The sequence below is a fragment of the Amblyomma mixtum genome, chromosome 4 (genome assembly GCF_055824585.1).
Source record: "Amblyomma mixtum isolate Tamu chromosome 4, ASM5582458v1, whole genome shotgun sequence".
Taxonomy (NCBI): domain Eukaryota; kingdom Metazoa; phylum Arthropoda; class Arachnida; order Ixodida; family Ixodidae; genus Amblyomma; species Amblyomma mixtum.
In genome coordinates, this window is record NC_143015.1 from 25,673,437 (window position 1) to 25,699,897 (window position 26,461).

Consider the following 26,461-nt stretch of genomic DNA (forward strand, 5'->3'; position numbering starts at 1 on the left):
CTGACAAAGGACAAGGTTAATTGGAGAGACATGGGAGAGGCCTTTGCCCTGCAGTGAGTGTAGTCAGGCTGATGATGATGATGATGATGATGATAAATATATTGCCGTAAAACGTTCTTTACATTTTTAATGCGAAAGCATTACTTGGCTATGTTCGCTGTTTCGTGTCCGCAGAAAATAGACTCAAAACATGCCAGCAGCTCTTACGCCGTTCGAGGAAGAGTTGGAGTAAAAAAATTATTTAATGTGGTAGAGGATGACAAAATGTCGATGCCCATCAAATTTTATACATTTGAAGTAATTACTTAATTAGAGGCCAAAAAGTCGATTGGATGTCAAAATAGTCGCGGACGCCAATTTAGTGGGTTTACTTCAAAACAGTCGTGGATGTCAAAATTGTGTGAAAATACGCAACCAAGGCGGATGAAGGTCTGAAATAGATTAAAAAGTTATGAATTAACGTTAATAAATGAAACAGGTTTGGTTGATGTGGAGTTATCAGAGGTGATGAAAACAATGGACATCGATGAAGTGGAAGGACTTCGAAGCAGTCTCGAACGTTGAAAGATTATAAAAAGAGTAAACCAGGTTAAAAAAAAAGTTGATTCATGTAGAAATAAAAAACAAGTGATCAGTAATGAAAAAAAATGCTGAAAAACGGAAACGAACAGTAAAAATACCGTTTTGACGTCATAGTAGGTTTGGACGTCTATATAACGAGAAGAAGGTAAAATATTAGGAGAAAAAAAAACCGGAAAAATGTCAAAAATAAGAGACATTGAAAAAAGTCAATTAACCCAAAAATAATTATACACCGTTAATTAATGAATGCGTCGAAAAAAAGTGATACAATGGCTGTAAATGCGGTGGCGGCGAAACAACGTAGTTGTCATAGTAACTCGTGGCGTCATGTCGTCTCATTGAAATGGGGTCATCATGACGTCAGAGGAGAGGGCGGCGGCAAATAGTACCAAGTGAAGCGAAGAGAGACAGGGAGTCCGAAGTGAAGCAAAGATGGGCAAATTGTTATAAGTGACGCGAAGAGAGGCGACGAGTGTCGAGGAGGCGTCAATGCTTTCGCATTCTCCCAATGCAGGTCGCCGTAGTGATCTCTAACGTTTTGTCCTTTAGTCGTTTTTTTTTTGGTAGGCGCCGCGCAGTCTTCAAGCTGTGTTGGTGAAGCGAAAGGGAACTATACCTCTCTGCAATTAGCAAGCACCTGACGGCGGGAGTTCGGCGCGAGCATTGTGGCAACACGGTCACGCTACCTGTGGTCATCGTTAATGCGGCGGCCGGTCGCAGTCGCCAAGACGCTCCCGTGTAACACCTGGCGGAGTGCAGTCCTTTATGGGCCCTGCAGCGAAGAAACACGGGCAGGCAGGTGGCACTTGGCGTCAGTAGCTGCGACTCTTGCAGCCTCGTCACTGTATCCCATTAACTTTGAGAAGCGCAGCCTTCTTCTGACCATTGCGATCTATTCGTGGTTGGGAAGTTACGTAAGTACATGCATTGTCCTGCTGAGCCCTTTGCTACGATGGCTTTTCGCGCCTTCACTCCGGGTGCAATGAGAGAACTCAGTACCTACTCTGTGACTGCCGTAGGTTTGAGCGTGAGCGTGTCCTCCTGGCTGCAAACTCCGCCGTTTATATCCTGGGCCCCTTACAAAAGCCAAGATTCTGGGTCCTTGGACTAAACCTTCGTCGCAGAGGACAGCTGTGAAAGCGCTTTTAAAATTCTTAAAAGAATCAAGAAAGAGTTCAAAGCTGCAAACTTTCAAACTGTGCCCAGTGTACCCTGTTAGTTACGGACTGCGGACACGTGAAAAAAAGATCTACGTAGGGCAGCATACTGGGCGTTGCCTAGTTAGCCACCCTGCCTTTCTGTTCATCATTCTCTCTTTCTCTTCGCACCTTTCAGCGTTTTTTCAGGCCAAAAATAAACTGGTCGTTTATCTCACGCTTGTGGCGTTTCACTGGTCAGGTGGTACAATGGCTGACAATCCCTTTCAATCGGCGCTTAGAATAGAAGTTGGCTGTACACACAGACTGCGGCAGTCTAACGATAATGACACAACTTGGACCGAAGCCGGAGCTCTTATACATTAGAAAAGGGCGATAAACAAAATACAGATTTCGCCATCACAAAGGCGATTTCACAAAGAAGTTGCTTGCGTAGACAACTATTTCCGGGGGCGGACACCGTTGGCCCAGCCACGCCTTAAATTTACTTCAAAACCGTGGCAACCCGCTCTTCTCAGTGTAGACGTAACGAGTTTGAATCAAGTGGCGAGAATATTTTTCAGTTCAATTTCTTCAGCCATAAATGCGTCTTTTGCTGCCGGACAAGCGTTAAAATTGGAGGTCACACTTGAGCTCCACCTTAAGGGTGTGAGGCGGTATCGTTAATGAGTGAATGTTCATTAGTGCGGAATTAGGCATTCTTTATTTTACATTCATAGATCCCAGGGTCTTCATACCACTCCTGGCGCAGTAGTGATGCAGCGGTTGAGCGATGCGCTACAGCCCTCAATGACAGAAGTTTGGTGGAGCTTGCGAGACCAAGCTTGCTCTTCGCGAGAAAATTTAGCGACGAATAATTAACAGCCACCTGCCACGGTGGGCAGTTTGCTCGCAACACGGTAGGCAGGTTGTGATGACGCCATAAGGTCACGTGACCTAGGTGGCTTACCTAGGTTGCTTCTTCTGGGGATTTTTCGCAGAATTTTCGCGCGCAGTGAAAGACGCTGGCTTCTTTTTGCAGGCCTTAACCCTATCACACTAATACACCCGTAAAGAGCTGTAGATCGGCCTTTTGCTGAGAATAATAGCTCGATGGAGCTGTCCTCAGTGTACCTTTAACTACAGCACATAGCCTTCAAGGTGTAGAGCTTGCAACTTTGGCATGACTAGTTTTACGAAATAGCCAACAATCAATAGGCCTTCTACCAAAAATCAAATTTCGTTGCCGTCGTTTTCTGGGTTTCGTCTTGAGGAACGGCGACTTTTAAGAGTGGTCTCTCAACCTCTAACCTCTATCATAGCCGCCATCTCTTCTTTTTAGGGACTCTCTCTTTAGAGATCCTATTAGGAAAACTGATTTTAACCGGCAATAAAACTTCGCTGCTTTTAGCGCTTGACTTTTGCGATAAGTAGTCGCGCTTCAACGCTGTCTTCAACCGCCAGTATAGCCATTCTGTCAGTCACCACAAACTATTCCTCGCAGTCATTTGCCATGCCGTCAGTATATCTTTTTTCCACACCTTTGAGCCACTGTGAATGATAAGACGGCTCCTAAATTTTATTCTCTGAGTCAGAGTTGTGGGAGAGGAGCATGGGTTTGAAGGGGACGATAGGAAAAGCTCACGCAAAATACAAGAAACAAGGAGATTTATTTCTTTTTAACACATTCGGAAGGCAAAACGTTTACTTAAGACAACTGTATTTTTCTTCTGTCTTGAAGCGTGAAGTACAAGTTGGTACCTTTAAATTCTCTACGTCCCCAGTAGAATATGTTATCTGCAAGAGAGCGAACAATTATTTCAGTAAACGTGCAACATTGATGACCTTCTGAGCGGGCTACAGAAGTATATTTGTGATTTGGAACAGCCGTCAGGGACGTCACGGTCCTTGCCTCGTCAAGGACTGTGGCTGAGGTTGCCTGACCCGTGTATCAAGCCATTAGCCCGGGAACTTTACGCTTAGTGTCTTTTAATCGCCTCTTCGCACCTGTTTCCCTCACAATGCACCAGAAATGATGCACATAACCGCAACGACTATGTCTTCTTTCGTTGTTCTTATTGCACGTTTAGAAAACACTAATAAAACCATATGCTATTGACTTGAACCGACTATGGTGTGTTTCGAGCTGTTCGGCCGAAGTTGCCTTAGCGCCAAAACAATTCCTTCTCACAGTGATCACTCAAGGTTGAGGGGTGGCGGAGACCACAGGGAAAAACCGGTTTCAGCTCATTTGTGCCGTGCAAGTCGATTCTGTAGAGCCGTTAGTCCGGTGATTCAGAATTCCTAAGTGCTGGGCTCTTCAAAAATCGCCCCACGCTTCTGAAAATCAGGGAGTGCTAGTTTCTTTTCCTCCGAAAAGGAACCTGACCACCTCTTTATATAGCAAGATGTCTATGCAGTCCGATCAAAATCTTTGCTTCCATCAAACACGACCGCTCGTGGCTGACCCGCGCGAAGTAACATGTCTGCTCTACTAAAGCCATAGAGTTTCTTACTATTACCTAGAGGGAAAGCTGGCGGCGCTGCACTTCAGCCACCATGGACGCCCAAAGCATCATGGGGCGGTGAGCTACTTGTTGCGGCACAGTCGTAATTTTTTGGGAACATGGAGTGGCACTACTAAGACGTTCCATTCCGAAAACGCTGTTCGTGTGTGCGCAGACGACTTTCGCGCGAACGCAGTGGGCAAAAGCCATAGTAGTAAAAACTCGACGACACACGACGCCAATAAAAGGTTTTACTCTTCCGAAATGCCATTAAAAAGCCTCTTAAAGTATCTAAACAACAACATTTTTTTTTAAACATATTTACTTTTAAAAGTGCGCCTGTTAACTACGAAATATTAGTTTTTTTAGTGTTCATCACTTGGCCAATAGGAAAGCTAGTCATCTCTTATTTTAGGCAAACTTTGCACTTAAATGCTTTTCTGCTTGTTTGTTGCAATCATTAGACAAGATATTGAATGTTAGGACGTTTGTAGTTATCAAACAGCTTTATTTTTCTATTATTTTTTGGCCAAAAGTTGCAGTTCCGCAACAAGTAGCTCACCGCCCCATGATGCTTTGAGCGCCCATGGTGGCTGAGGTGGTCACGTGTGGTCTCCATGCAAACTCCCATAGACGGCTTGCCAGCTTTCCCTCTAGGTAATAGTAAGAAACTCTATGACTAAAGCAGCTCGCTAGCCTGCATGAAGCCAGAAAATGCTCTGTCTTTTTCACGGGCGTTGAAGATGTATCCATATATTTCGGTGCCAGTTTACTTCCATGGCGACATAAAAGTTCTTGCATGTGTTTGCCTGTTCGGCACTTGCGCCTAAATTCCTGCGCATGCGTTGACAATCAACTTTTCTTTTTATTTGCGCACTATGCCAAGCGCCTCGAGTAGCTGCCTCGTTGCATTTGGTGACCTCTACCGTCAGAGTGTTTAGGAACAGTGGCTCCCCCATTCGTTCATGCTATAGAATGGCCATGTACCGCAGAGAAGCCCGGAGAAGCCAAGGTCCAGTAAGTGCAGCACACAGATTTTCACTCTGCTCTGTCGTTTTCATTAAGTGTACGATCTTTTCCACTGCGTCATACTATCATAGAACCTTACTTCTTTACTCAGCTATGTTCGGGACAAGTATAAAATGGCAAGCGGATTCCGATTCAACCTAGCAATCAGGAAACTTGTCACCTGTTTCTAGCAAATGGGCACCCTCCACATATGCCCAGTATTTGTCAAAAGTTTTGAGCCCAGGGGGTTAACTTCCAAGATTTATATTGGGACTCCAGGAGCATTCATGAAAGTCCTACCTATTGCAGGAGGCAGTACGAGAAATCTTCTCATGTCCAGGAAATTTGGAGCACTAGAGATCCATTGAGAACGATACAGGATGGCTCAAAAGAAAACCCCCTGGGCTCCAAACTTTTGACAAAGGCTCTACTATCGGGGGCAAAAGTTACAGACCACCCCTCCAAGTTCCGGCCCGTGTCATTCTGCGAGGGCGCTCCATCTGACAAAAACACTCCTGGTGTCGAGACCGGCGCAGTGGGCCGGTTTCCACACCAGAAGAGCTTTGTCAGGTGCAGCCCCTGTGTAGAGTGACAAGGGTCGGAACATGGAACAGGGGCCTACTACTTTTGCTCCCGATGTTACTACACGCCTTCGAGCAAAAATATATGGGTCTGGCAGCGGGGGTCTGGCAGCGGGTCTGGCAGCGGCAGCGGGTCTGGCAGCGGGTCTGTGGGTCTGGCAGCGGCATGGCGAACGGTTCTTGCAAACACGTGTGCTTCATTTTGCAGATAGCCGCAAGCATCGCTGGACCATACTTCCTGAGCAATGCTTCTTCTTCAAGCTTCCTTCATGGAAAATGCACGCTCACGGGCCCTCCATTCAGTTCCTGCTGTCAACCGATAGATGGCAATGCAACCATAACCTCATCTTCCGTCGATCTCGCTTGTCTCGACCACGCATAGCACAACCCCGGAACGTCATCGACACGGACCCGACGGGATATAAAAGCAACACACCGGCCAATCCTCTTCAGTGGGTCTGGCAGCGGCATGGCGAACGGTTCTTGCAAACACGTGTGCTTCATTTTGCAGGTAGGCCACAAATATGCTTTCAAATGTTATAGGAGCGATGATCGTTTCTTATTGCTGCTGCCAGACCCTCAGCACTTTGTGTGTATTTTTTCTTGCCTACTGCATTCGTTAAGAATTTTGTTGCAACTGTCCGGCGATGTCGAGACAAATCCAGGCCCAAAGTCAGAGGAAATGCTAACGGAGCTGCTAGCTGGACAAGCACGAATCAGCGCAGAGCTTTCCGCGCTCAACTCTAGAATGGCTACCTTTGAACAGCGCATTACGCACATAGAGGCGTTGGCTTCAACTGCTAACGACGCTCTTCAGCGTGTTCATGATCTTGAGATAACTGTTGAGAATCTTAAAGATGTCATTACCAAACTTGACCGCAAAAATGATGACCTGGAAAACCGATCCCGTAGGAATAACTTAATCATCTATTGCTTGAAGGAACCATCAAATGAAACTTCTGAGGGACTATTGGCTTCTGTATCGGAGTTACTGTATTCCAAACTTGGAATCCAATGTCAAGGTATTGAACGCTGTCACAGGCTTGGCAAGCAAACAACTGAAAAGACGAGACCTGTCATTTTTAAACTGCTAGACTTTAGAACCAAGCTTTCCATCCTCAAAAACTCCAGAAAACTAAAAGGATCTGATACGCACATTAGCGAAGACTTTTCTGCGCGTGTACGGCACATTAGGAAGGCTCTCTGGGACAACTCGGTTGATATCCGCAAAGAAGCAGATAAGTATAGGTTGCAATACGATTCCCTGATAGTCGACAGTGTTCGTTACACTTGGGATGATGTTTCCAAAAGGCTTGTCAAGGCTGCACGTGCTGCAGTGCCTAGGGACACAGAGTGACTCGTTAATGAGCAGAAAGGTAGAAATGAGCAGAAAGAAAAGCAGAAACTGACTCTTTTGAACTTAAATGCTAGAAGCTTGCTTAATAAGATTGAAGATTTCAATTGGCTTGTAGAATGTTACACTCCGTCAGTTATTTGCGTAACAGAAACATGGTTGGACAACTCCATATCAGATGTAGAATTTTTGCCTCCAGATTACTCGGTGATCAGAAACGACAGGCAGTTTGCTAGAGGAGGGGGCGTAGCTCTGTTCATTAGAAAAGGCATTGAAATTTTTGTATTGCCAGAACTTCCGAATACTGAGTCTGTTTGGTGCCGGCTAAACATTTCTGGTTTCGTGACAGTCGTGGGTGCTGTGTACGTCCGCCCGGTTCGGAAAATATTTTCTCGCACATTACAGAATACATAGCGGAACACAGGCTCCACAAGTATAAAATGACCATTACAGGTGATTTCAATGCCCCTTGTATCGATTGGAAGTTGTTAATTTCAACAGGTCGTGACAAGGTTGTTTGTGAATCCCTAATTAATATGGCTATATCATATGATTTAACACAAGTCGTTGAATGTCCAACTCGAGTAAACTCTGTTCTTGACCTTGTTTTTGTTAATAAACAGTTGCTGCAATACGGATTTCAGTGTGATGTAGTCGACGGACTGTCAGATCACAAGTGTGTTTTCATGCAATTTAATGTGGTTTGTGAGCCCCATAAGCCGAATTTCAATATTGTTAAAGATTTTACCCGTGCCAACGACCGTGCTATTACTGAACTGCTAGCGTCGTCTTTCGGAGATTTCGTGACAGACAGTGAAACGTGTGGTGTTGATGCTTTGTTAGAGCAGTTTTATAATTTAGTACATAGCTGTGTGCTTCATTTCGTCCCCACAAAATGTGTGAAACATAACCCGAAGCATCCGTGGTACACAAGAGACATAATTCATCTCATAAGACGCATCAAGCGCTTGCGCAAGCGCAGCCGGCCAGGAAACGAAAGCCGCGATTCACTACTACTTTCACTCAAGTCGGAGCTAAAAACAAAAATGACACAAGCTAAACACTTTTACTTCAACACAACACTGTCAACATTCATGAAAGAGAACCCATCGAAATTTTGGAAAACAATATTACCCTCTTCCCATGACTCTGTATCTTTCATTATCAACGAGCAGCCTTGCACTGATCCCGTAACCATTTCTGAAGCCTTCAATAACTTTCACTCTGTCTTTCATCTTGATGATGGTACCAATCCTCCCTTCATTCATAGCTCGGAACACCAGTTACCCAACCTCGAAGTAAGCTACCCTGGGGTTCACAATCTGTTAGTAAAAATTGACACAACTAAAAGTGCGGGACCAGACGCCATACCTAACATGTTTTTAAAGAGGTACTCGGAATGGAGTGCCCGTTACCTTACAGTGATTTTCAACAAATCACTGGACACATCCTCCGTTCCCCGGGCTTGGAAAATTGCCAATGTCATCCCGGTGTTTAAATCTGGCGATAAACAACGAATTAGTAATTACCGACCAATCTCCCTAATTTCCACTTGCTGCAAGCTTCTTGAGCACATTATTCACAAGCACCTTGTTCAGTTCTTAACTTGTCATAATCTACTGTCACACTGTCAGCACGGTTTTCGATCTGGTTTTTCCACTGTCACTCAGCTCATTGAATTTACTCACGACATCGCTTCCGCTTTAAATAACCGTGATCAAACCGATGCAATATTTATAGATTACTCCAAAGCATTTGACATGGTCTGCCATAATAAGCTTCTTCGTAAACTACGCACCATGTTTAACGGCAATAAGTTACTGGACTGGATAACCGACTACTTACACTTAAGATCCCAGTTCGTCACTTTTAACCATGCACAGTCATCGTCAGTCACTGTAACTTCAGGTGTGCCCCAAGGGTCGGTGCTTGGGCCTCTACTCTTTATAATTTTTATTAATGATGTAGCTAATGTTACTAACGACACCGCAGTGAAGTTACGCCTATATGCCGATGACTGTGTGCTTTACCGCAACGTTGCTAACGCCGATGATCAACAGGAACTAAACAAAGTGTTTTCATTGTTCTGTGAATGGAGTAATGCATGGCAAATGAAAATTAATTTCACTAAAACAGTTGCAATGACCTTTGGTAACAAAAAGAATCCGCTGCATTTCTCTTACAGTAACAACGGTAACTGCTTGACCCACGTCAGCGAGTTCAGATACCTGGGCGTTATATTTTCGCATAACTTAAAATGGAATGCTCACATAAATAACATATCTGGGAAAGCACTTCGCAAACTTGGTTATCTCAAACGAACCTTAAAAAATGCCACGAAGGAATGTAAATTAACTGCTTACAAATCACTATAGTTCGACCCATCCTGGAGTACGCCTCAATTGTCTGGTCCCCTCATTACGCGCGCGACATTGACCGTTTAGAATCAGTTCAAAAAAAAGCAATAAGATTCATCTTCAGCCGGTATGATCGCAAGTTTTCACCTTCTTCCCATATGCACAGTTTATCTTTACAAACATTAGAACATAGGCGCACACGTGAACGCATCATTATGCTGCACAAGATCGTTCACACATCATCTGGCATTCAGGCACCCTTCACATTTGTGTCATCAAGCGCACGTGCAACCCGACGGAACCACCCATTAAACATTGTTCCCTTCAAACCACATATAGATTGTTTTAAATTTTCTTTTTTCCCTCTAACCGTTGAGATTTGGAATCGATTGGACGGCTCACTTCGTTCATTGCCAATTGAAGAGTTTGTTGTTCAGTTGCCTGACAATTTGACCCGTTGATCTGTTTTTAATATTTCTGTGTTATCTATTTCTATGCTACCCATGTTATTTGTTTTTACTCATGTATTCACCCACTCCTGCTATGTCTCTCCTCAGAGACAGCAGTATTTATAAATAAATAAATAAATAACAGCTGACACTGATCTACGCATAACTGACGTGCTACGTGGGCACCTGAGCACCTACGCTGCCAGCGGAGAGAGCAGCATATCACTTGCTCACCAGAAAGGGAGTCCAATGTGTCCACTCGCCGTCGACTCACAGCTGCCAACGTTGTAGCCTAGCTTCTTTAGGTCCTTCGTGAGGACGTTGAACGCCACGCTTACTGTTCCGTTCGATGTGGTTCTTGTAACTGCGCGAAAGTGCGACGGAGTACTTGAGAGGAGCGAATAGGCGCGCGGCCACATGTGCACAAATTGCAATGGGTGCATTGTTAGAAAATAACCACTGTAACATTTTAAAACATAAATGCCGGCTTGCTTACTCGAGAATTGGCCTCCGTTATTCGTAAGAGAAGACATTACAGAGCTTTAGTACAGCAAAGTCATAGCGAACGCTATAAAATAGCGTCGCTCGTACTGCGCATGCCCCAAACACTATTTCAAACCCAGATTTTACGTACGCTCGCGCTACGTACGCTATTTTTCGAATTTTAGCGTGCGTGTTCTTGCGTACGCCAGGAAAAATAGCGTTGTTAACATGGCGGCGCCCACGTTGCCAGCTTCGGAGAGAAATTGTAAATGTTATTGGGTTTTCAGGCATATCATTGCCCTTAAATGGAACATGTGATATTCGCTCTGCCTCCTCTCGCCGACAACAGAACGAATGAGCGACAAACTTGCCCTATTTTGGATTCCGTGTAACGATTCCGCCGTTCCTAACCCTAATAAAACACCACCGACTGTGGATTGGCTTGATTTGGATTTTTACGTCAAGGTAGTCAAAGCCCTGTAAAAATTAACCGTTTCAGCGGTCAGCTGGCCCACGAGTGATCGTGGCTGGCCCGTCGCAGTGCTCGTGTTGGTGCTGACATCGCTGTCTACGTGATACGACTTTGATAAGCTTGGCAAATGCCGTGGCTGAGCGCGAAAAATATGACAGAAAATGCTTTTACAATATAACAGCAGAAGGAGCCACGGCGGCATTGGCTATCGTTGCGTTCTGGCTGCCATAAGGTAAACTAAAAGTGCCCTTGCGACTTCCACGGTAACCTCCCGCTAAATGCTTGCGTATAACGTACGTAAGCACTCATAAGCTATGCTAAAAGTCTCTATTGTGAAACTGCAGCCCGGTTGGAGCTCCCCGAACAGTTTGCCCTTTCTCCAGGTCAAATGTATGCTACAGAAAAATAGAGCCGCCATGAGCCTCAGTTTGTTTCTAGTCATCACACTTTTGTACACGTAATGAAATCTTAAATACTTCTTAGCATGCCGCTGATACTGTTTAATTAAAATTGCAAAATATTCCCTCTACGATACATGTTCTCTGCTGCATTCATAACAGTGATCATATTATTTATTATCATCGTAATCAACACCTGAAAGGCGGCCATGGTCAGCCATTGATCTTTCTTATCCTGAGATAACGTAAGTACAGCTGATTTATTTATTTACTTTATTTATTTATTTAACAATACTGTCAACCCTCGTGCGAGGGTCCTTACAAAGAGGGTATAAAAATTTCATAGAAAAACAGCACTATTCACAAGCATTGAATACATCAGCATGAAACGGTACATCATTCAGTCAAGCATCAAATGGCACTTTCAAGCAGGTGGTTATCCAGAGATCGTTCGAATTCATGCACATCACTCTGTTCCACAACACTCATTGGCAAATCATTCCACATTTCAACTGCATGAGGGAAGAAGGAATGTTCGAAAGTTTCACTACGGGCGTTGTAAGGCTGAATTATCCGACCATGATTTGTTCTAGAACTGCGTTTGCCTGGTGATTGTATGTATGTTTCCTTCTGAATATTTATCTGTCCTTGGAGCATCTGGAACAATAGCTTCAGCCGATTTTTTTGTCGTCGTGTTTCTAATAAATCCAGGTTACAGGAAGAGAGCATATCCGCAACTGAGTCTGTCCTTCAATATCGGCAGCAAATAAAGCGTACTGCGTACCCCTGAACTCTTCCACATCACTGCAGCGTAAAGAAGACGAGCACAAAGGAAGAAAACACTTACGACACGGACAAACGCTGCTTTGTCCATGTCGTAAGTGTTTTCTTCCTTTGTGCTCGTCTTCTTTACGCTGCAGTGATGTGGAAGCAAAGTAACCAACTTGCCCAGAAGCTCGTTTTACTCTGAACTCTTTCTAATTGTTTCTTTAAATAATTCTGTTTAGGACTCCATACTACTGACGCATACTCAAGGACTGGCCTCACAAAAGCTTTATATGCAATTAGTCTTATATCCCGTGTAGCATGCTCCAATTTTTTTCTCAAAAAACAAAACCTCTTGTATGCTTTAGAACAAACCTCTTCTATATGTGTGCCCCAATTTAAGTTTTGTGTTACTGTCATTCCTAGATACTTAAACTGAGTTACATTTACCAAGCATTTGTCACCAATGACATATGGGAACAAAAGAACAGACTTCTTCATTGTAATGTGCGTGTATGTTGATTTCGAATAATTTATTTCCATGTTCCATTTTCTGCACCATTTTCTTAAAGCCTGTAAAGAGTTGTTAATTCTAAGCTGGTCGTCCTTGTTTCTAACTGTAGAATAAATTAAACAGTCATCTTCGAATAGCTTTAGTCGTACATATGGTTCTAGAACAGCAGAGATATCATTAATATTGTTGCATTAGGCGGTGCATGCACTGATATGCGCATCAGGAAAGACGAAGACGAAGCTCGTGAGTTTTGAAGAAGACGACGGTCGAGCAGTGTCGGCTGGTGCCTCCAGTAAACGCCTGTCGTTTGAAAGCCCTGTCTTTTGTGTCCACCCTGTCTGCAATCCCAAGCGGAACTACCCCGTAACATCTTGGTGGAGGTCCTTTCGATTCCCCTGGCCACAGCTCCTCGTATTCCGCGCCAGAAACCTGGATTTGCGCAGTGGACGCCATCTCCCCGAGCTCACCCCACCGACTGCCACAGTAAGCATGGCATCCCAGGATGCATCACCCGCTCCGGAAACTCCAGCTTCCCACATGGTCTTAACCAAAATCCGCCATCCTCCTATTTTTAACGGCGAAGACAAGACGGATGTTGAAGATTGGCTCGATAAATATGAAAGGTGCAGCAAGAATAACCGGTGGGATGCTAGCATAATGCTAGCAAACATCATCTTCTATCTAGCGGGAACGGCGAAGACCTCGTTTACCAACCACGAACAGGAAATGCCTACTTGGGACATCTGCAAACAAAAACTTCAGGACTTGTTCGGCAAGCCAATTGGGCGAGCTCTAGCAGCCAAAAACGACCTGGCTACTCGCGCCCAATCGTCGACTGAATCATATCTCGCCTACATACAGGACGTCCTCGCCCTTTGTCGGAAGGTGAACGCCTCCATGACCGAAGCTGATAAAGTGGGCCATATACTTAAGGGTATCGCCGATGACGCCTTCAATATACTTCTCTGCAAAGACTGCTCTACGGTGGACACAGTCCTGCAAGTGTGTCGCCGTTTCGAACAGGCGAAGCAGCGCCGCATCGTCCATCGATTTATGCGCCTTCCCAACACGGCAACTACATCCTCATGTGATGATCCGCCCACTTTGCAGCAGCCTTCAAGTCAAAACAACCTCACTACCATCGTCCGCAGGGAAATCGAGGCCTTGACTCCTGTTACCCTTCCATCCCCTCCTGCAGAGGCCACAATAGCCATGATACAGGCTGTTGTCCGCCAAGAATTCGCGAATGTGGGCCTCGTCTCCAATCTTACCACGCCACCTCCTGCACCACAGCCAATACCAGTGGTTGCTGCTGCTACCACAACCCCGTCCTACACACCGCGCTACCCTGTCCGCAATCCTGCGGAGTGGCGCACATCTGACAACCGGCCTATTTGCTTCGTCTGCTGTCGGCGTGACCATATGTCCCGCTATTGCCGCAGCCGCCCGGTTCCCCCCTCTAACCCCTACAATAGACCCCTCCGCCACGACTATATGCACCACGGCCCGTTTCTGTCCCCCCGGCACAGCTTCGTACCGAGAACATTGCGCGAGTTCATCGTCCTAGCCGTTCGCCATCGCCCCAAGCCCACCGTTCTCGATCACCTACTCCTCGCCGCAGCTTCTCCCCAACGTACCAAGACCCCTACTCGGGAAACTAGGCGACGCAGCGCCCGGACGTGACGCTGCGTTACCCACCCGGACTGCCAACTGTGTTTCGACCATCGCACCACACCGCAACCTGATCAATGTTCTCGTGGATAGAGTCCCTGTGCTCGCTCTCATTGACACTGGAGCCCATATTTCAGTTCTTAGTTCGTCGTTCCGCCAGCGCCTCAAGAAAGTTCTTACGCCCGCTGACACCTCGACAGTTCGTGTTGGTGATGGAAGCACTACTACCATCATCGGAATGTGCACTGCGCGCGTTAGTATTGCGTCCTTACTACTTGTCCTCAAGACGTAATTTTAGGGCTAGACTTTTTAACACCCCATTCCGCTCTCATCGACTGTTCCTCCGGACTTCTGCGCCTAGCCCTGCCCCATTGTGTTCACGACCCTAGTGCTGACCATTCCCAGCCTCGCCTCCGCTCCAGTACATTTACTCGCCTACCTCCCGAGGCGGCAGTATACGTGCCCATGTCACCTTTTCCCTCCCTCCCTAACGGCAACTACGTTGTCAACCCCCTCACCGACGTCACTCTACAACACAACATCGCCCTACCTCATAACATTGTACACCTCGAGAACAACCTCAGCTACATCCCGGTACTCAACTTCAGCATATCTTCGCAAGTTCTCCCGGAGGGCATATTCCTTGCCGAGCTGTCACCTTTGTCCAGCTTTACTATTTCTGCAGTGCTGTCCGACCGTCACGCCGAGGTAACTGCACAACCTGTCCCGTCACTTAGTCCGGAGGACCGCATCTCTGCCATGGTTGCCTCTGACCTGCGTCCAGAATATGCTAGTGCCCTTGCCGACCTTCTGCGATCGTACAGCGACATTTTTGATTTCGGCCACAGATCCCTGGGCCAAACGTCCGTCGTCACACATCGCATCGATACTGGAGATGCCCTCCCTCTTCACCGACGGCCTTACAGAGTTGCTCTTTCAGAACGCCAGGTCATTCAGGAAGAAGTGGACAAAATGTTGGCCAGCAACATTATTGAGCCGTCGAGCAGCCCCTGGGCGTCTCCGGTAGTACTTGTCAAAAAGAAAGACAACAGCTGGAGGTTCTGCGTAGATTATCGACACCTAAACAAGATAACAAAGAAAGACGTGTACCCTCTTCCTAGGATCGATGACGCCCTCGACTGCCTGCATGGTGCCAACTACTTCTCCTCCATAGATCTCCGTTCTGGATATTGGCAGATCTCTGTTGACGAAAGAGATCGTGAGAAGACGGCTTTTGTCACCCCGGATGGACTCTACCAATTCAAGGTGATGCCTTTCGGCTTATGTAATGCCCCTGCGACCTTCGAGCGCATGATGGACTCCATACTACGCGGGTTCAAATGGACCACATGTCTGTGCTACCTCGATGACGTCATCGTATTTTCATCAACCTTTGAGGGCCACCTCCATCGTCTTTCGGCTATTCTTGGCGTCTTCCGACGAGCTGGCCTTCAGTTGAACTCCAAGAAGTGTAGCTTTGGTCGCCGGGAACTCAAGATCCTAGGGCATTTGGTCAACACCGATGGCATTCAGCCGGACCGCGACAAAATTCGCGCTGTAAGTGGTTTTCCTATACCGCAATCTAGCGGCGGCGTGCGTAGCTTCCTCGGACTTTGCTCCTACTTCCGGCGATTTGTACCAAACTTCGCGGAAATCGCCAGTCCGCTCACGCAGCTTCTGGAAAAAGACGTCTCCTTTTCCTGGGGCCACGAACAATCGGCCGCCTTCGCCGCTCTTATTGCCCACCTCACCCGTCCGCCACTGTTGGCTCACTTCAATCCATCCGCCCCCACAGAAGTACGTACCGACGCAAGTGGTCATGGCATTGGTGCCGTTCTCGCACAACGTCAGCTCGGCTCCCCTCGCGTCATCGCCTATGCCAGCCGACTCCTCTCTACGGCCGAACAGAATTATTCCATCACTGAACGTGAGTGCTTAGCCCTAGTTTGGGCCATTACGAAGTTCCGCCTCTACTTGTATGGGCGGCCATTCACCGTAGTCACTGACCACCACGCCTTGTGTTGGCTTTCTACACTCAAAGACCCTACTGGCCGCCTTGGACGTTGGGCCTTGCGCCTTCAGGAGTACAATTTTTCAGTAGTTTATAAGTCTGGCCAGTTGTATCGAGACGCCGATTGCCTGTCCCGTCATCCAGTCGGCCCGCCAAGCCAACCTGAATGTGACAGTGAAGATTGCGTGCTCTCTATTTCTGACTTTTCCAACATTCGCCGAGAGCAACGCCAGGACCCCCAGCTTCGCGAAATTATCAATCGCCTCTGCGCCGATCGCCATGACCCTTCCCTTCATTTATTTGTGCTCCACGACGGCACCTTATACCGACACAATATGCGACCTGATGGCCCCGACCTTCTACTAGTCGTCCCTCAGCACCTACGCACAGCCGTCCTTTAACAGCTTCACGACGTTCCTACTGCGGGTCATCTCGGCGTCTCTGGCACATACGACAGTGTGCGCCGTCGGTTCTTTTGGCCAGGCCTATACCGCGCCGTCCGCCGCTACGTGGCTGCTTGTGACCGCTGTCAACGCCGGAAAAAGCCATCAGTTTTACCAGCTGGACTTCTGCAGCCGATCGACATCCCCATAGACCCATTTTCTCGTGTGGGTCTGGATCTTCTAGTGCCTTTTCCGCTGTCCGCATCGGGGAACAAATGGATCGCGGTGGCCACTGATTACACCACACGCTACGCGGTCACACGAGCAATACCAACCAGTTGTGCAACTGATGTTGCTGCTTTCCTCCTTAACGACGCTATACTCGTGCATGGAGCTCCCCGCCAACTGCTCACCGACTGTGGCCGTTGCTTTCTTGCGCGTATAGTCGACGAGATCCTGCGGTTGTGCAACGTTCGCCATTCTTTCACGACTGCCTACCATCCACAGACGAACGGGCTTACCGAACGCCTTAACCGGACATTGACTGACATGCTGTCCATGTACGTTTCTGATGACCACCGCGACTGGGACATCACGCTGCCATTTGTGACATTTGCATACAATTCTTCGCGTCAAACCACTACCGGCTAGTCCCCCTTCTATCTTCTATACGGCCGTGACCCTCTGCTTCCTTTTGACAGCCTGCTCCCTTCAGTCGCCACTGCCAGCTCATATGCTCGTGACGCCATAGCCCGAGCTGATGCTGCCCGCATTGTTGCACGCAACCGTCTCACAGCCTCCAAGCACTCCCAGAAACGTCGCTATGATTCCTGTCATCGCAACCCCCAGTATTCTTGCGGCTCTCTCGTGCTGCTTTGGACCCCAGCTCGCCGCGTGGGCCTCTCGGAAAAGCTTTTGCCCCGTTATACAGGACCCTACCGTATTTTACGACAAGTGACTCCAGTGACATACGAAATTGCACCCTTGAATTCCGCCCGCCATACCTCTACACCTCGCACCGAGACGGTCCATGTTGCACGCCTCAAGCCGTACTACACGGACCCTGGTTTGGGCTAGTTCGCACCGGGACGCGTATTCGCCAACTGCAGCCTGTACAGCCACAAGGCTTGAAACCACGGTGAATTGATCACGGTGACTGAAGATTGTCACAACGGCTTACCTAAAAGGGATAATAAATCCTCTTAAACGGCGTTATATGCCACTAAGCATCACGATTTGCGACCTAAAAGGGAAAAAATGGGATGAAAAAACAATAAAATTACAGTACCGAGAGCGGAGTCGAACGGCCGACCTTCCATACGCAACACGTGCCTCTAATCCACTGCGCCATAGCGGCGATGTCAAGCCGTCGTTCTGAATGAATATTTATAACCAGCCTTAATGTGGCTGCTACCTGCCGGTGGGCGGCGCTGTCATCGCTGGCTGTACCGGCTGCATTTGGCGAACACGCGGCTTATACGGCAGTCTTCTTTGACAACACCCCCCCAAGGACCCCACTGGCTTTTCAGCCGGCGGGGTAGTGTTGCATTAGGCGGTGCATGCACTGATATGCGCATCAGGAAAGACGAAGACGAAGCTCGTGAGTTTTGAAGAAGACAACGGTCGAGCAGTGTCGGCTGGTGCCTGCAGTAAACGCCTGTCGTTTCCATCCCCCTACTCCCTAACTCTTCCTTCTGAAAAAAAAAAAAAATGTTTTCACTACTACTTGAAAGCCCTGTCTTCCGTGTCCGCCCTGTCTGCAATCCCAAGCGGAACTACCCGGTAACAATATAGACTAAAAATAACAATGGTCCCAGAACAGAACCCTGCGGAACTCCTGAAAGCACTGCTAGTGGGCCGGACACATGACCATCCACTTTGACCACTTGGTTACGATTTGTCAAATAAGCTTTAACCCATTTCACAATATTCAAATTAATTCCAGCTCTTTCCAGTTTAAAACCTAATTTATTGTGCGGCACTTTATCAAAACCTTTGGCAAAGTCTATAGCGGTAACGTCAATCTGCTGCTTCCCATCAATCGTCATTGCAAAATCATGAATTGTCTCTACAAGTTGTGTAGTGGTGGAAAGGCCTGCTCTGAATCCGTGTTGGTGAGGGCAAAGTAAAGCGCTTGATTCTAGGTGATGAAAGATGTGCTTCGCTATATTATGTTCCATAAGTTTACGAGAAATCGATGTAAGAGATATTGGGCGGTAGTTATTTCCAAGTTCTCGGTTTCCCCCTTTAAACACCGGAATTACTAGTGCATTGCGCCAATCTTGTGGTACACAATGGGTGTGCAAAGATTTTTGAAAAATAAGTATAAGGTATCTTGACGCCCACTCGGCATATCTTCGGAGAAACTGGGTTGGTATGTAGTCTGGTCCATTGGCCTTCTTAGCATCCAAATTGAGGAGCTGCTGAAATGCACCCTCCTGCGTAATTATGACGTCATTCGTTTGGCTTGGGAACAGGCGTTCTGAACTAAGGTCTATGTCATCTTGGGTTGCGGTGAATACCGACTGGAAAAAGTGATTAAAGTAATCTACTATATGCTCCATCTTTATCATTACCTTATTTTCGTTCTTAATCTCCTGTATTCTCTCCTTCCTGTCACTAAAGTATCGCCAGAACTTTTGCGGCGACGTTTTGAGGAAGCGGCTCAGCGTTTCATCGAACTTTTTTTCAGCTTCTTTCAGCGCTTGCTTCAGCTCGGCACGAAGTCGCAAAATTGGGATACGTCTATTTTTCTTTTTACGCAGTCTTTTTATTTTACGTTTCATATGAATTATGTCCCTGGTGATCCAGGGGCTTCGGTACTTCGGCTTTTTAACACGAGTTCGAATATATCTGTCAATGCAGTGTTGTATAATTTTCTTAAATTGCTGCTGCAACTCTTCTGCTGTTTTGGAATCATAGTCAGTTTTAAAATCATCAAAGGCAGATTCCAGGTAGTCAAGAATGGAGGTGTCGTCCGCTCGCCCATAATCTTTAACGCGCACAGGTATATAAGGCCTTGAGCACTCACTGGTTGCAAGTGGTATGGCAACAACAATCATCTTGTGGTCAAAGACACCATCTTCAACGTTAACAGTGTGCTCTTTTATGTTATTTGACAGGAACACCAAGTCCAACCATGACCGCGAATTTGGCGTTATTCTTGTATCTTGCACAATTTGTTTTATGTTATACGCGAACAAAATTTCTAATAGTTTCTCTCCGTTAGACGAATCAGGACCAACCGAACATAGGCGTTGCCAATTAATCTGTGGTAGGTTAAAATCGCCGGTCATTATTAGTCTCGTGTTCGTTTTGACATTCGCACATAAAAAAGTGTTTAGTTCATCTAGGAACTCAGGTGAAGCAGAGGGTGTGCGGTACACAGCTCCGATAATGTAAGTAATGTTATAAAATTTCATCTTGCACCAAACTGTTTCAGCAACATTGCATTCCATCATTACTGCAGATAAAGAGTTTTTTACGATGATACAAACGCCCCCGCCACGTGTGTCCCTGTCTTTCCTAAACATTATATAGTCCGGAGGAACAATGCAGTCAGCAGATATATTGTTATTCAACCAGGTTTCTGTTATTATTACAACATGCGGACTTTGTGAAAGGAGCAAGTATTCTAATTCGGTAGTCTTATTTGCAATGCTTCGCGCGTTCATACTTAAAAGACGTAGCTATATCTGCGATGATGCGTCCGACGCCGCAGTCTTGATTGAGGTATCAAGGTGAGCTGGGCTGCCTGGTTCATCTGACTGGTGCTGTCTGGAATTACCAGCCTTATCTCCGCGGCCTGTAGACAGCAGACATCGTTCGTTTCGGCTGTGATCCCAGATATAGGTTTAATTGTTGACGCGAAGTTTATCGTGAACAAGAAAGATCTTAGCCTTCTTAGCCCTGTCTGCAGTCGCACTGTCCCATAGTTTTCGGCGCACTTCTACAGTTTCTTTGGCATAGTCAGGGCTAATACGCCAAGAAGTTCCCTTCAGCTTTGTGCCTTTTTTCAGCAGACTCTCCTTTTCTCTGGAATCGTAAAATTTAAGAATAACTGGTCTACATTTCTCTGGTTGGGCTTTACCAAGGCGATGAATTCGCTCCACTGTGCCAACCTGCACGCCCATAGTTTTCCGAAATATATTTTCCACAACAAGTTCGTTCAGTTTTGATTCTGTTTCCGTTTCAGTGTCTGTTTCAGTTTCAGTGACGCCAAATACTAGTAAATTGTTACGTCGGCTTCGGTTCTCATAATCGATAAGCTTTGCAGCCTGCTGTTGGACTTCTTCTTCTAGCTTACAAATCCTGTTATTCATCGCATCAAATGCATCAAGAAGGCCCTGCAAGTTGTCGGTTTTTGCGCTCACTGCAACAATTTCACCTTTGATGTCATCCATCTTACGCGCGAACGCAGCTTGGTTCTCAAGAACTTCTTCCAACTTCTCATTTACTTTTGGCTCGGGGTTCTGTTCAACGTCACCCGACATAAGCAATAAGAGCATTGACCAGCAATGGCACAAAATTTCACAACACTTGCGGGGGCACGGCACGACTATCAAGAAGCGGTTGACACTACAATATTGATATAAGGATAATATATAATATTATCCTACAACATTGTTCATTGTCTCCATATGCATGGCCTTTATCGGTTATGTTTCGAATCCTCCGCATCCATTCTGTCTGCCTAAGGCGTCACTGGTTATCTTCTCAGCGCCTACCACGTTCTGTCGGGAATCAGTCCCGCTCTAAGGGACAGATATCAACACCGCGTTTACGCGCCAACTGATTCTGGCTTCTTCCGGTCTCTCGACACTACACCTGTAACACCCCATTTTAAGCACCCATGGCGCTTCATTTTGAAGTCTTTCTTTTTTATTTCCAAATAATTAGCAAAGGTGAGCTATTTCTCCCTCCGTTCATAGCATCAATATTACAAACAGATCACTCATTCCAGCAGTTCTACAGAAATTGCATAAACATCAGATTGGATCACTCATATGCACGGTATAATTAATCTGAATAGTACTGTCAGCGAAATAGGCCTATCACGACACTTCATGTTTCTCGCTCGAAAAAGGCCAGACATTCGCGCCTCGAATTAAATTCTCACTTTTCAAGAGCGCACTATCAGGAGGGCAAACTGCTGAGGAGAGCCAAGCCTGGTGCATGACTGCAGTGAGCGCCGCAGCGCGAAGCACTCTACTTTCAACGCATTAGGAGAAACGCCCGCCCAAGATCCTTTCGCACAAATCGTCCAACACAATACCCTACCACTCTTTTTTGGAAGACTGCCAGTCGGTAAGGGTTCCTAAACATGTAAGTTAAAGCATACAGAATCTGTGATTGCAGTTTTGCTCACATTTCGTTGATAACTCAGCCCTTTCATTACCGGCTTTAATTTCATATTCAATCACTCAGCAGTTTCACTTGCATGGTCGACGTTTCGAGGCAAGAAACAGTTTTTTTATTATACACAATTCAATGCGGATTCACAAAAAAATGCCGCTTGATTTATAGCAGGTCACCTTCGTACAAGGAAAGGCAGTCCTTCGTGCGTTAAAAGAAATAAAATGCGTCATTTTAGCTATTAGTTCACACAAGCAGTCATGCAGAAAAACTCAGCAGGGAACATTACTCCCTGCGGCCAGCTTCTTCGTGCTTCTTCCTTTTCCTTTCTCTCTCTGTAGGCACGACAAAGCCTGCTGGACTAGACGGCCGATACCTCACCCTCTCCAGTAAAACAAGCCACGGGCTCTCACATGGCCGGGGCAGGCTTTTAACCCCCCATATTCTTTTTCACAGGGCTTCAAAACAGCTACGTAACTCTTTTCCTCCTGAGCTCTTCTACTTCCAAGCAAGAGAACAGCAGTTCGAAATTGGTAGCGAGGTGCTGGAAGTAGTAAGAGAATATATCTACTTAGGGCAGGTAGTGACCGCAGATCCGGATCATGAGAGGGAAATAACTAGAAGAATAAAAATTGGGTGGGGCGCACATGGCAGGTTCTCTCAGGTCATGAATGGCAGCTTACCAATATCCCTGAAGAGAAAAGTATACAACAGCTGTATCCTACCGGTACTCACCTATGGGGCAGAAACGTGGAGGCTAACCAAGAGGGTTCAGCTTAAATTAAGAACAATGCAGCGAGCTATGGAAAGGAAAATGATAGGTGTAACGTTAAGAGATCGCAAGAGGGCGGAGTGGGTGAGGGAACAAACGCGGGTCAACGACATCTTAGTTGAAATCAAGAGGAAGAAATGGGCTTGGGAAGGGCATGTAATGCGAAGGCAAGATAACTGCTGGTCCTTAAGGGTAACAGAGTGGATTCCAAGAGAAAGCAAACGTAGCAGGGGACGGCAGAAAGTTAGGCGGGCGGATGACACAGGACAAGGTTAATGAGGGAGACATGGGAGAGGCCTTTGCCCTGCAGTGGGTGTAGTCAGGCTGATGATGATGATACTTCCTCCTAGGCACTATACTACTGCCGCAGCTGACGCGCCTTCAGCAGGTAGAAAAACGCCTAATATGTTTCGTGAGATCATTACCGCCCTTTTAAGCTCCAGCAGTACGCTATAGAGAATTCTGGTTAACAACAGAAAATTGCTTCAGCTTCACTGGATCTGTGAAGGGATTCTCCAGCTGCAATAATCAGTCGAGTAGACGCCCTCTTGTATGCGCAGACAGAAGTTAACTGGAAGCAGTTGAGATCCTGCTCGGTGACTAGCTCAAAAATTCGCTGTGGCTTAGCTTGGTTAAGCACGGTAATTGCGAAAGCAATATCCGTAGCTACGCCATGGTTCAGCTGGTAGAGTAGCTGGTGGTGGTGCTTGTGGTTAGACTTGTGGTGATGCATCGGTTATACAATCCAATCCAAACCAATCCAATCCAATCCAATTAAATTCAAATCAATCCACTCCAATCCAATCCAGTCCACTCCTATCCAATCCAATCCAATCGAATCCAATCCAATCCAACGTAATCTAATCTAATGTAATCTAATCTAATCTAATCCAATCCAGTCCAGTCCAGTCCAATCCAAGCTAATGTAATCCAATCTAATCCAATCTAATGCAATCAAGGTCAAATGGAGGTCAATGGTGTTCACCGCCGCAGCACGATGGTGGTCACCGCCGCGGCACTGCAAAGGCGTGAAAGTGCAAGTAGTATTGCTTTCGCATGGTCAATGGTGGTCACCGCCGCGGCACGGCAAAGGCGTGAAAGTGCAAGTAGTATTGCTTTCGCAATAAAAAAGCCAAATAAGGAAAAAGATTGTATTGTTGTGCTTCATTAGCCTGAGTTCTAAGTGCGATCAATGCTGTTGTTCTGTACAAGGTGTGCCAGTCGTTCATTTTCGAGGAAGCATTTTTCGCATATTTTTGTATTAGCAGCCGCATTGTAAAAAGGGTTTCCAGTTTAGCATTGCCAAGGAGGAAACATTGTGCGAAAGCACAGTTTTTGGCTGGTGGTCACCACCTCCACGTATCTGCAAGCGCGATCGAGGTATCCACTGACCCTGATAGTGAGTTGTGCGGGCATTGAACTTTTTCTTCTTCAATGAATTTTTAGCCAATGTACGCCGGTCTTGGAAAAGTAGTCGTAGGACACCTGTAGTTTTCTTTGTGGGTCAACGCTGTTTGCCGTACGTAGTTTTCCTTTTAGGCTTCTGGGTACCACAGCATCTACAAATGACACTCTCTGTGCAACTTACCTTCTCGACCTTCACCTCGCGCCACAACCTTAGGGTCGACGAACTCCGGCCGTCGTCCCGTCAGCCAGCTGGTCATCTTGTGCATCGTCGAAGAGGACTCCGGAACAAAGAGTGGCACACACTTCCGGTGCCTGCGATGGACCGCGCACACTAGTGTTTAGTGGCGCGTGTGTACTGCTGTCGTTATGCTTGTTCGGCGCTCCTAAAATATTCTTCTTCTTTATTCAAGTTAATTTCCTGCAAAATGTTCTTATACACGGAGATAGCATCCAAACCTTTTATAGATTTTTGTGGAAACACTGCTCGCAATCAACGGTCAAAACGGCGCTCAAACAGTCGGAGAAGGAACGTAGCACAATGCTATCTGTTCCTCTCATTAATGCGTGAGTGTTGCTTTCGCCGTTGATTGTGAACTCACTGGCTACACTATTACCCTTGTTAAGCTCATAGTCAAACAGAAAAAAAGTGGTTCTTCTGCAAAATGGGGAAACAGAAGCTTCTATGCGACAGGAACTGCGAATTTTCACTGACGTTGAAATCACTAAAAACCTTTATCCTTTCCTGACGACATAGACGGGACTTTCGCTAAGGGTAAGAAACACGGACTCTGATGAAGCAGCATTGTAACGGACGCACATTGTAGCCGCAGATCCAAGTAAGGACACAGGGATAGAAAAGAAAGGACAAGCCGCGCACTTCAAGTGAGGTTTACTGCAGCAGACATGCTGAATACAAACATAGCAGCATGAGCACTTGCTAACGAGAAATTAGCAAAAACTCGACGAGGCAGCTTGTCATGCCAGCATGTGTAGCGCATTCTTTGATCGAGGAACCGGACCTCTCTTTTTTTTTCTAGAGAGGAATGACACGTTAACAGACTTACTATTTTGTTTTTTATGCAGTAGGCTTCATAAATTTAAATAGTCATTTGGGAAGAAAAGGTCTTCTGGATTTCCACGTTATATAGCTCGGGCCTGCACCCGCGGCGCTGGCAAAAATAATCGGCCAGATGCCCACACCCTCGTCATTATTTTCACTGCTGCGTGGTCTTCACGTAATCACCCATTTAGGAACCGCCCCGTCTTTGTAAATTGCCGTCAGCCGCTGGCGAGCGATAATCGCTGTTATCTGCCTAATGTTTTTAAATATACTAACTACTAGGTTATATTCGTGAGAACCATTCCACCTAAAGCTTGAAAAAGTTCGATGTCTGCCATCTGAGCCGTAGGCACGTTCAAAGATGGCACTTTCGCACTGAGCTTCCATCACGACAGGATAGCGCAGCGGCTTTTGCAGTTGCTCGAAAATCGCAATGTTTTCCGAAAAACCCTGGCGTGCTGGAGGCATCAGCCTTGTTCAGAGAAGGGCAGTCTAGACTGTCAGTCTGATCGTTTCTAAGATTGGTAAAATTGAATTAGACCTAAAACTGCCTTCGCGCTGCTCTTCAAAGTTCCCGTGGACACGAAATGAACTGTATAGTACTATTGCTTACTTCAAGAAATGCTTCGGCGCGGCGGACAAGGACCAGACGTAGAAAACACACCACAGAGCGCCAACTAACTGATTTTATTTAAACTCGCGTCAACGAATATATGCTTTGCGTTCATCAACGACAAGAAAAAAAACATACAGTGAAGAGAGCATAGATACAAAACGACTAGCAAACACGGCACGTGTGACATAAGCGAACATCGTCTTTCCCCGAATCTAATCATTTTGATAGAAATTCGAATTCTTTCTTGAGAAGCGTCACAGATGGATTGCTCACGCATGTGTTTGTCCCCGAACGAAGAATGACTGCTGGCTCAAAAATTTCTCTTTCAAGGTGGTGTTTTCTGCGGCCTAAAATAACTGTACCACTGAAGAGCGGGAAACAGCCGCTTTCTTTGCAGTGCGCCGGCAGGTGCCTCCAGTGCCGTTCTTGAGAGAGTTTGAGTGTTCTCTTAGTCTGTCATTTATACACCTGCCGGTTTGTCCAACATAATACTGACCACAGGTGAACTTGATTTTGTAGATCACGCCTACTGCACATGAGGTGAAGGGATTTTTGTGTTTTTTGCCGCAGACTACTGTTT

At 46.4% G+C, this 26,461-nt stretch overlaps 1 protein-coding gene across 1 annotated transcript in view; it reads right to left on the reverse strand.

Annotated features, from left to right (window-relative positions):
* Window positions 1-3,386: 3,386 nt before the first annotated feature.
* B9d1 (B9 domain-containing protein 1) overlaps window positions 3,387-26,461 on the reverse strand; it is a 39,003-nt gene continuing 15,928 nt past the window's right edge. Inside the window, exons 6-8 of the mRNA XM_089585316.1 lie at window positions 24,387-24,517; window positions 10,209-10,338; window positions 3,387-3,515 (exon numbers count right to left, since the gene is read on the reverse strand). Coding sequence (XP_089441442.1) covers window position 3,515; window positions 10,209-10,338; window positions 24,387-24,517 — 262 coding nt within the window. The 3' untranslated portion in view covers window positions 3,387-3,514. The remainder of the gene's footprint in view (window positions 3,516-10,208; window positions 10,339-24,386; window positions 24,518-26,461) is intronic.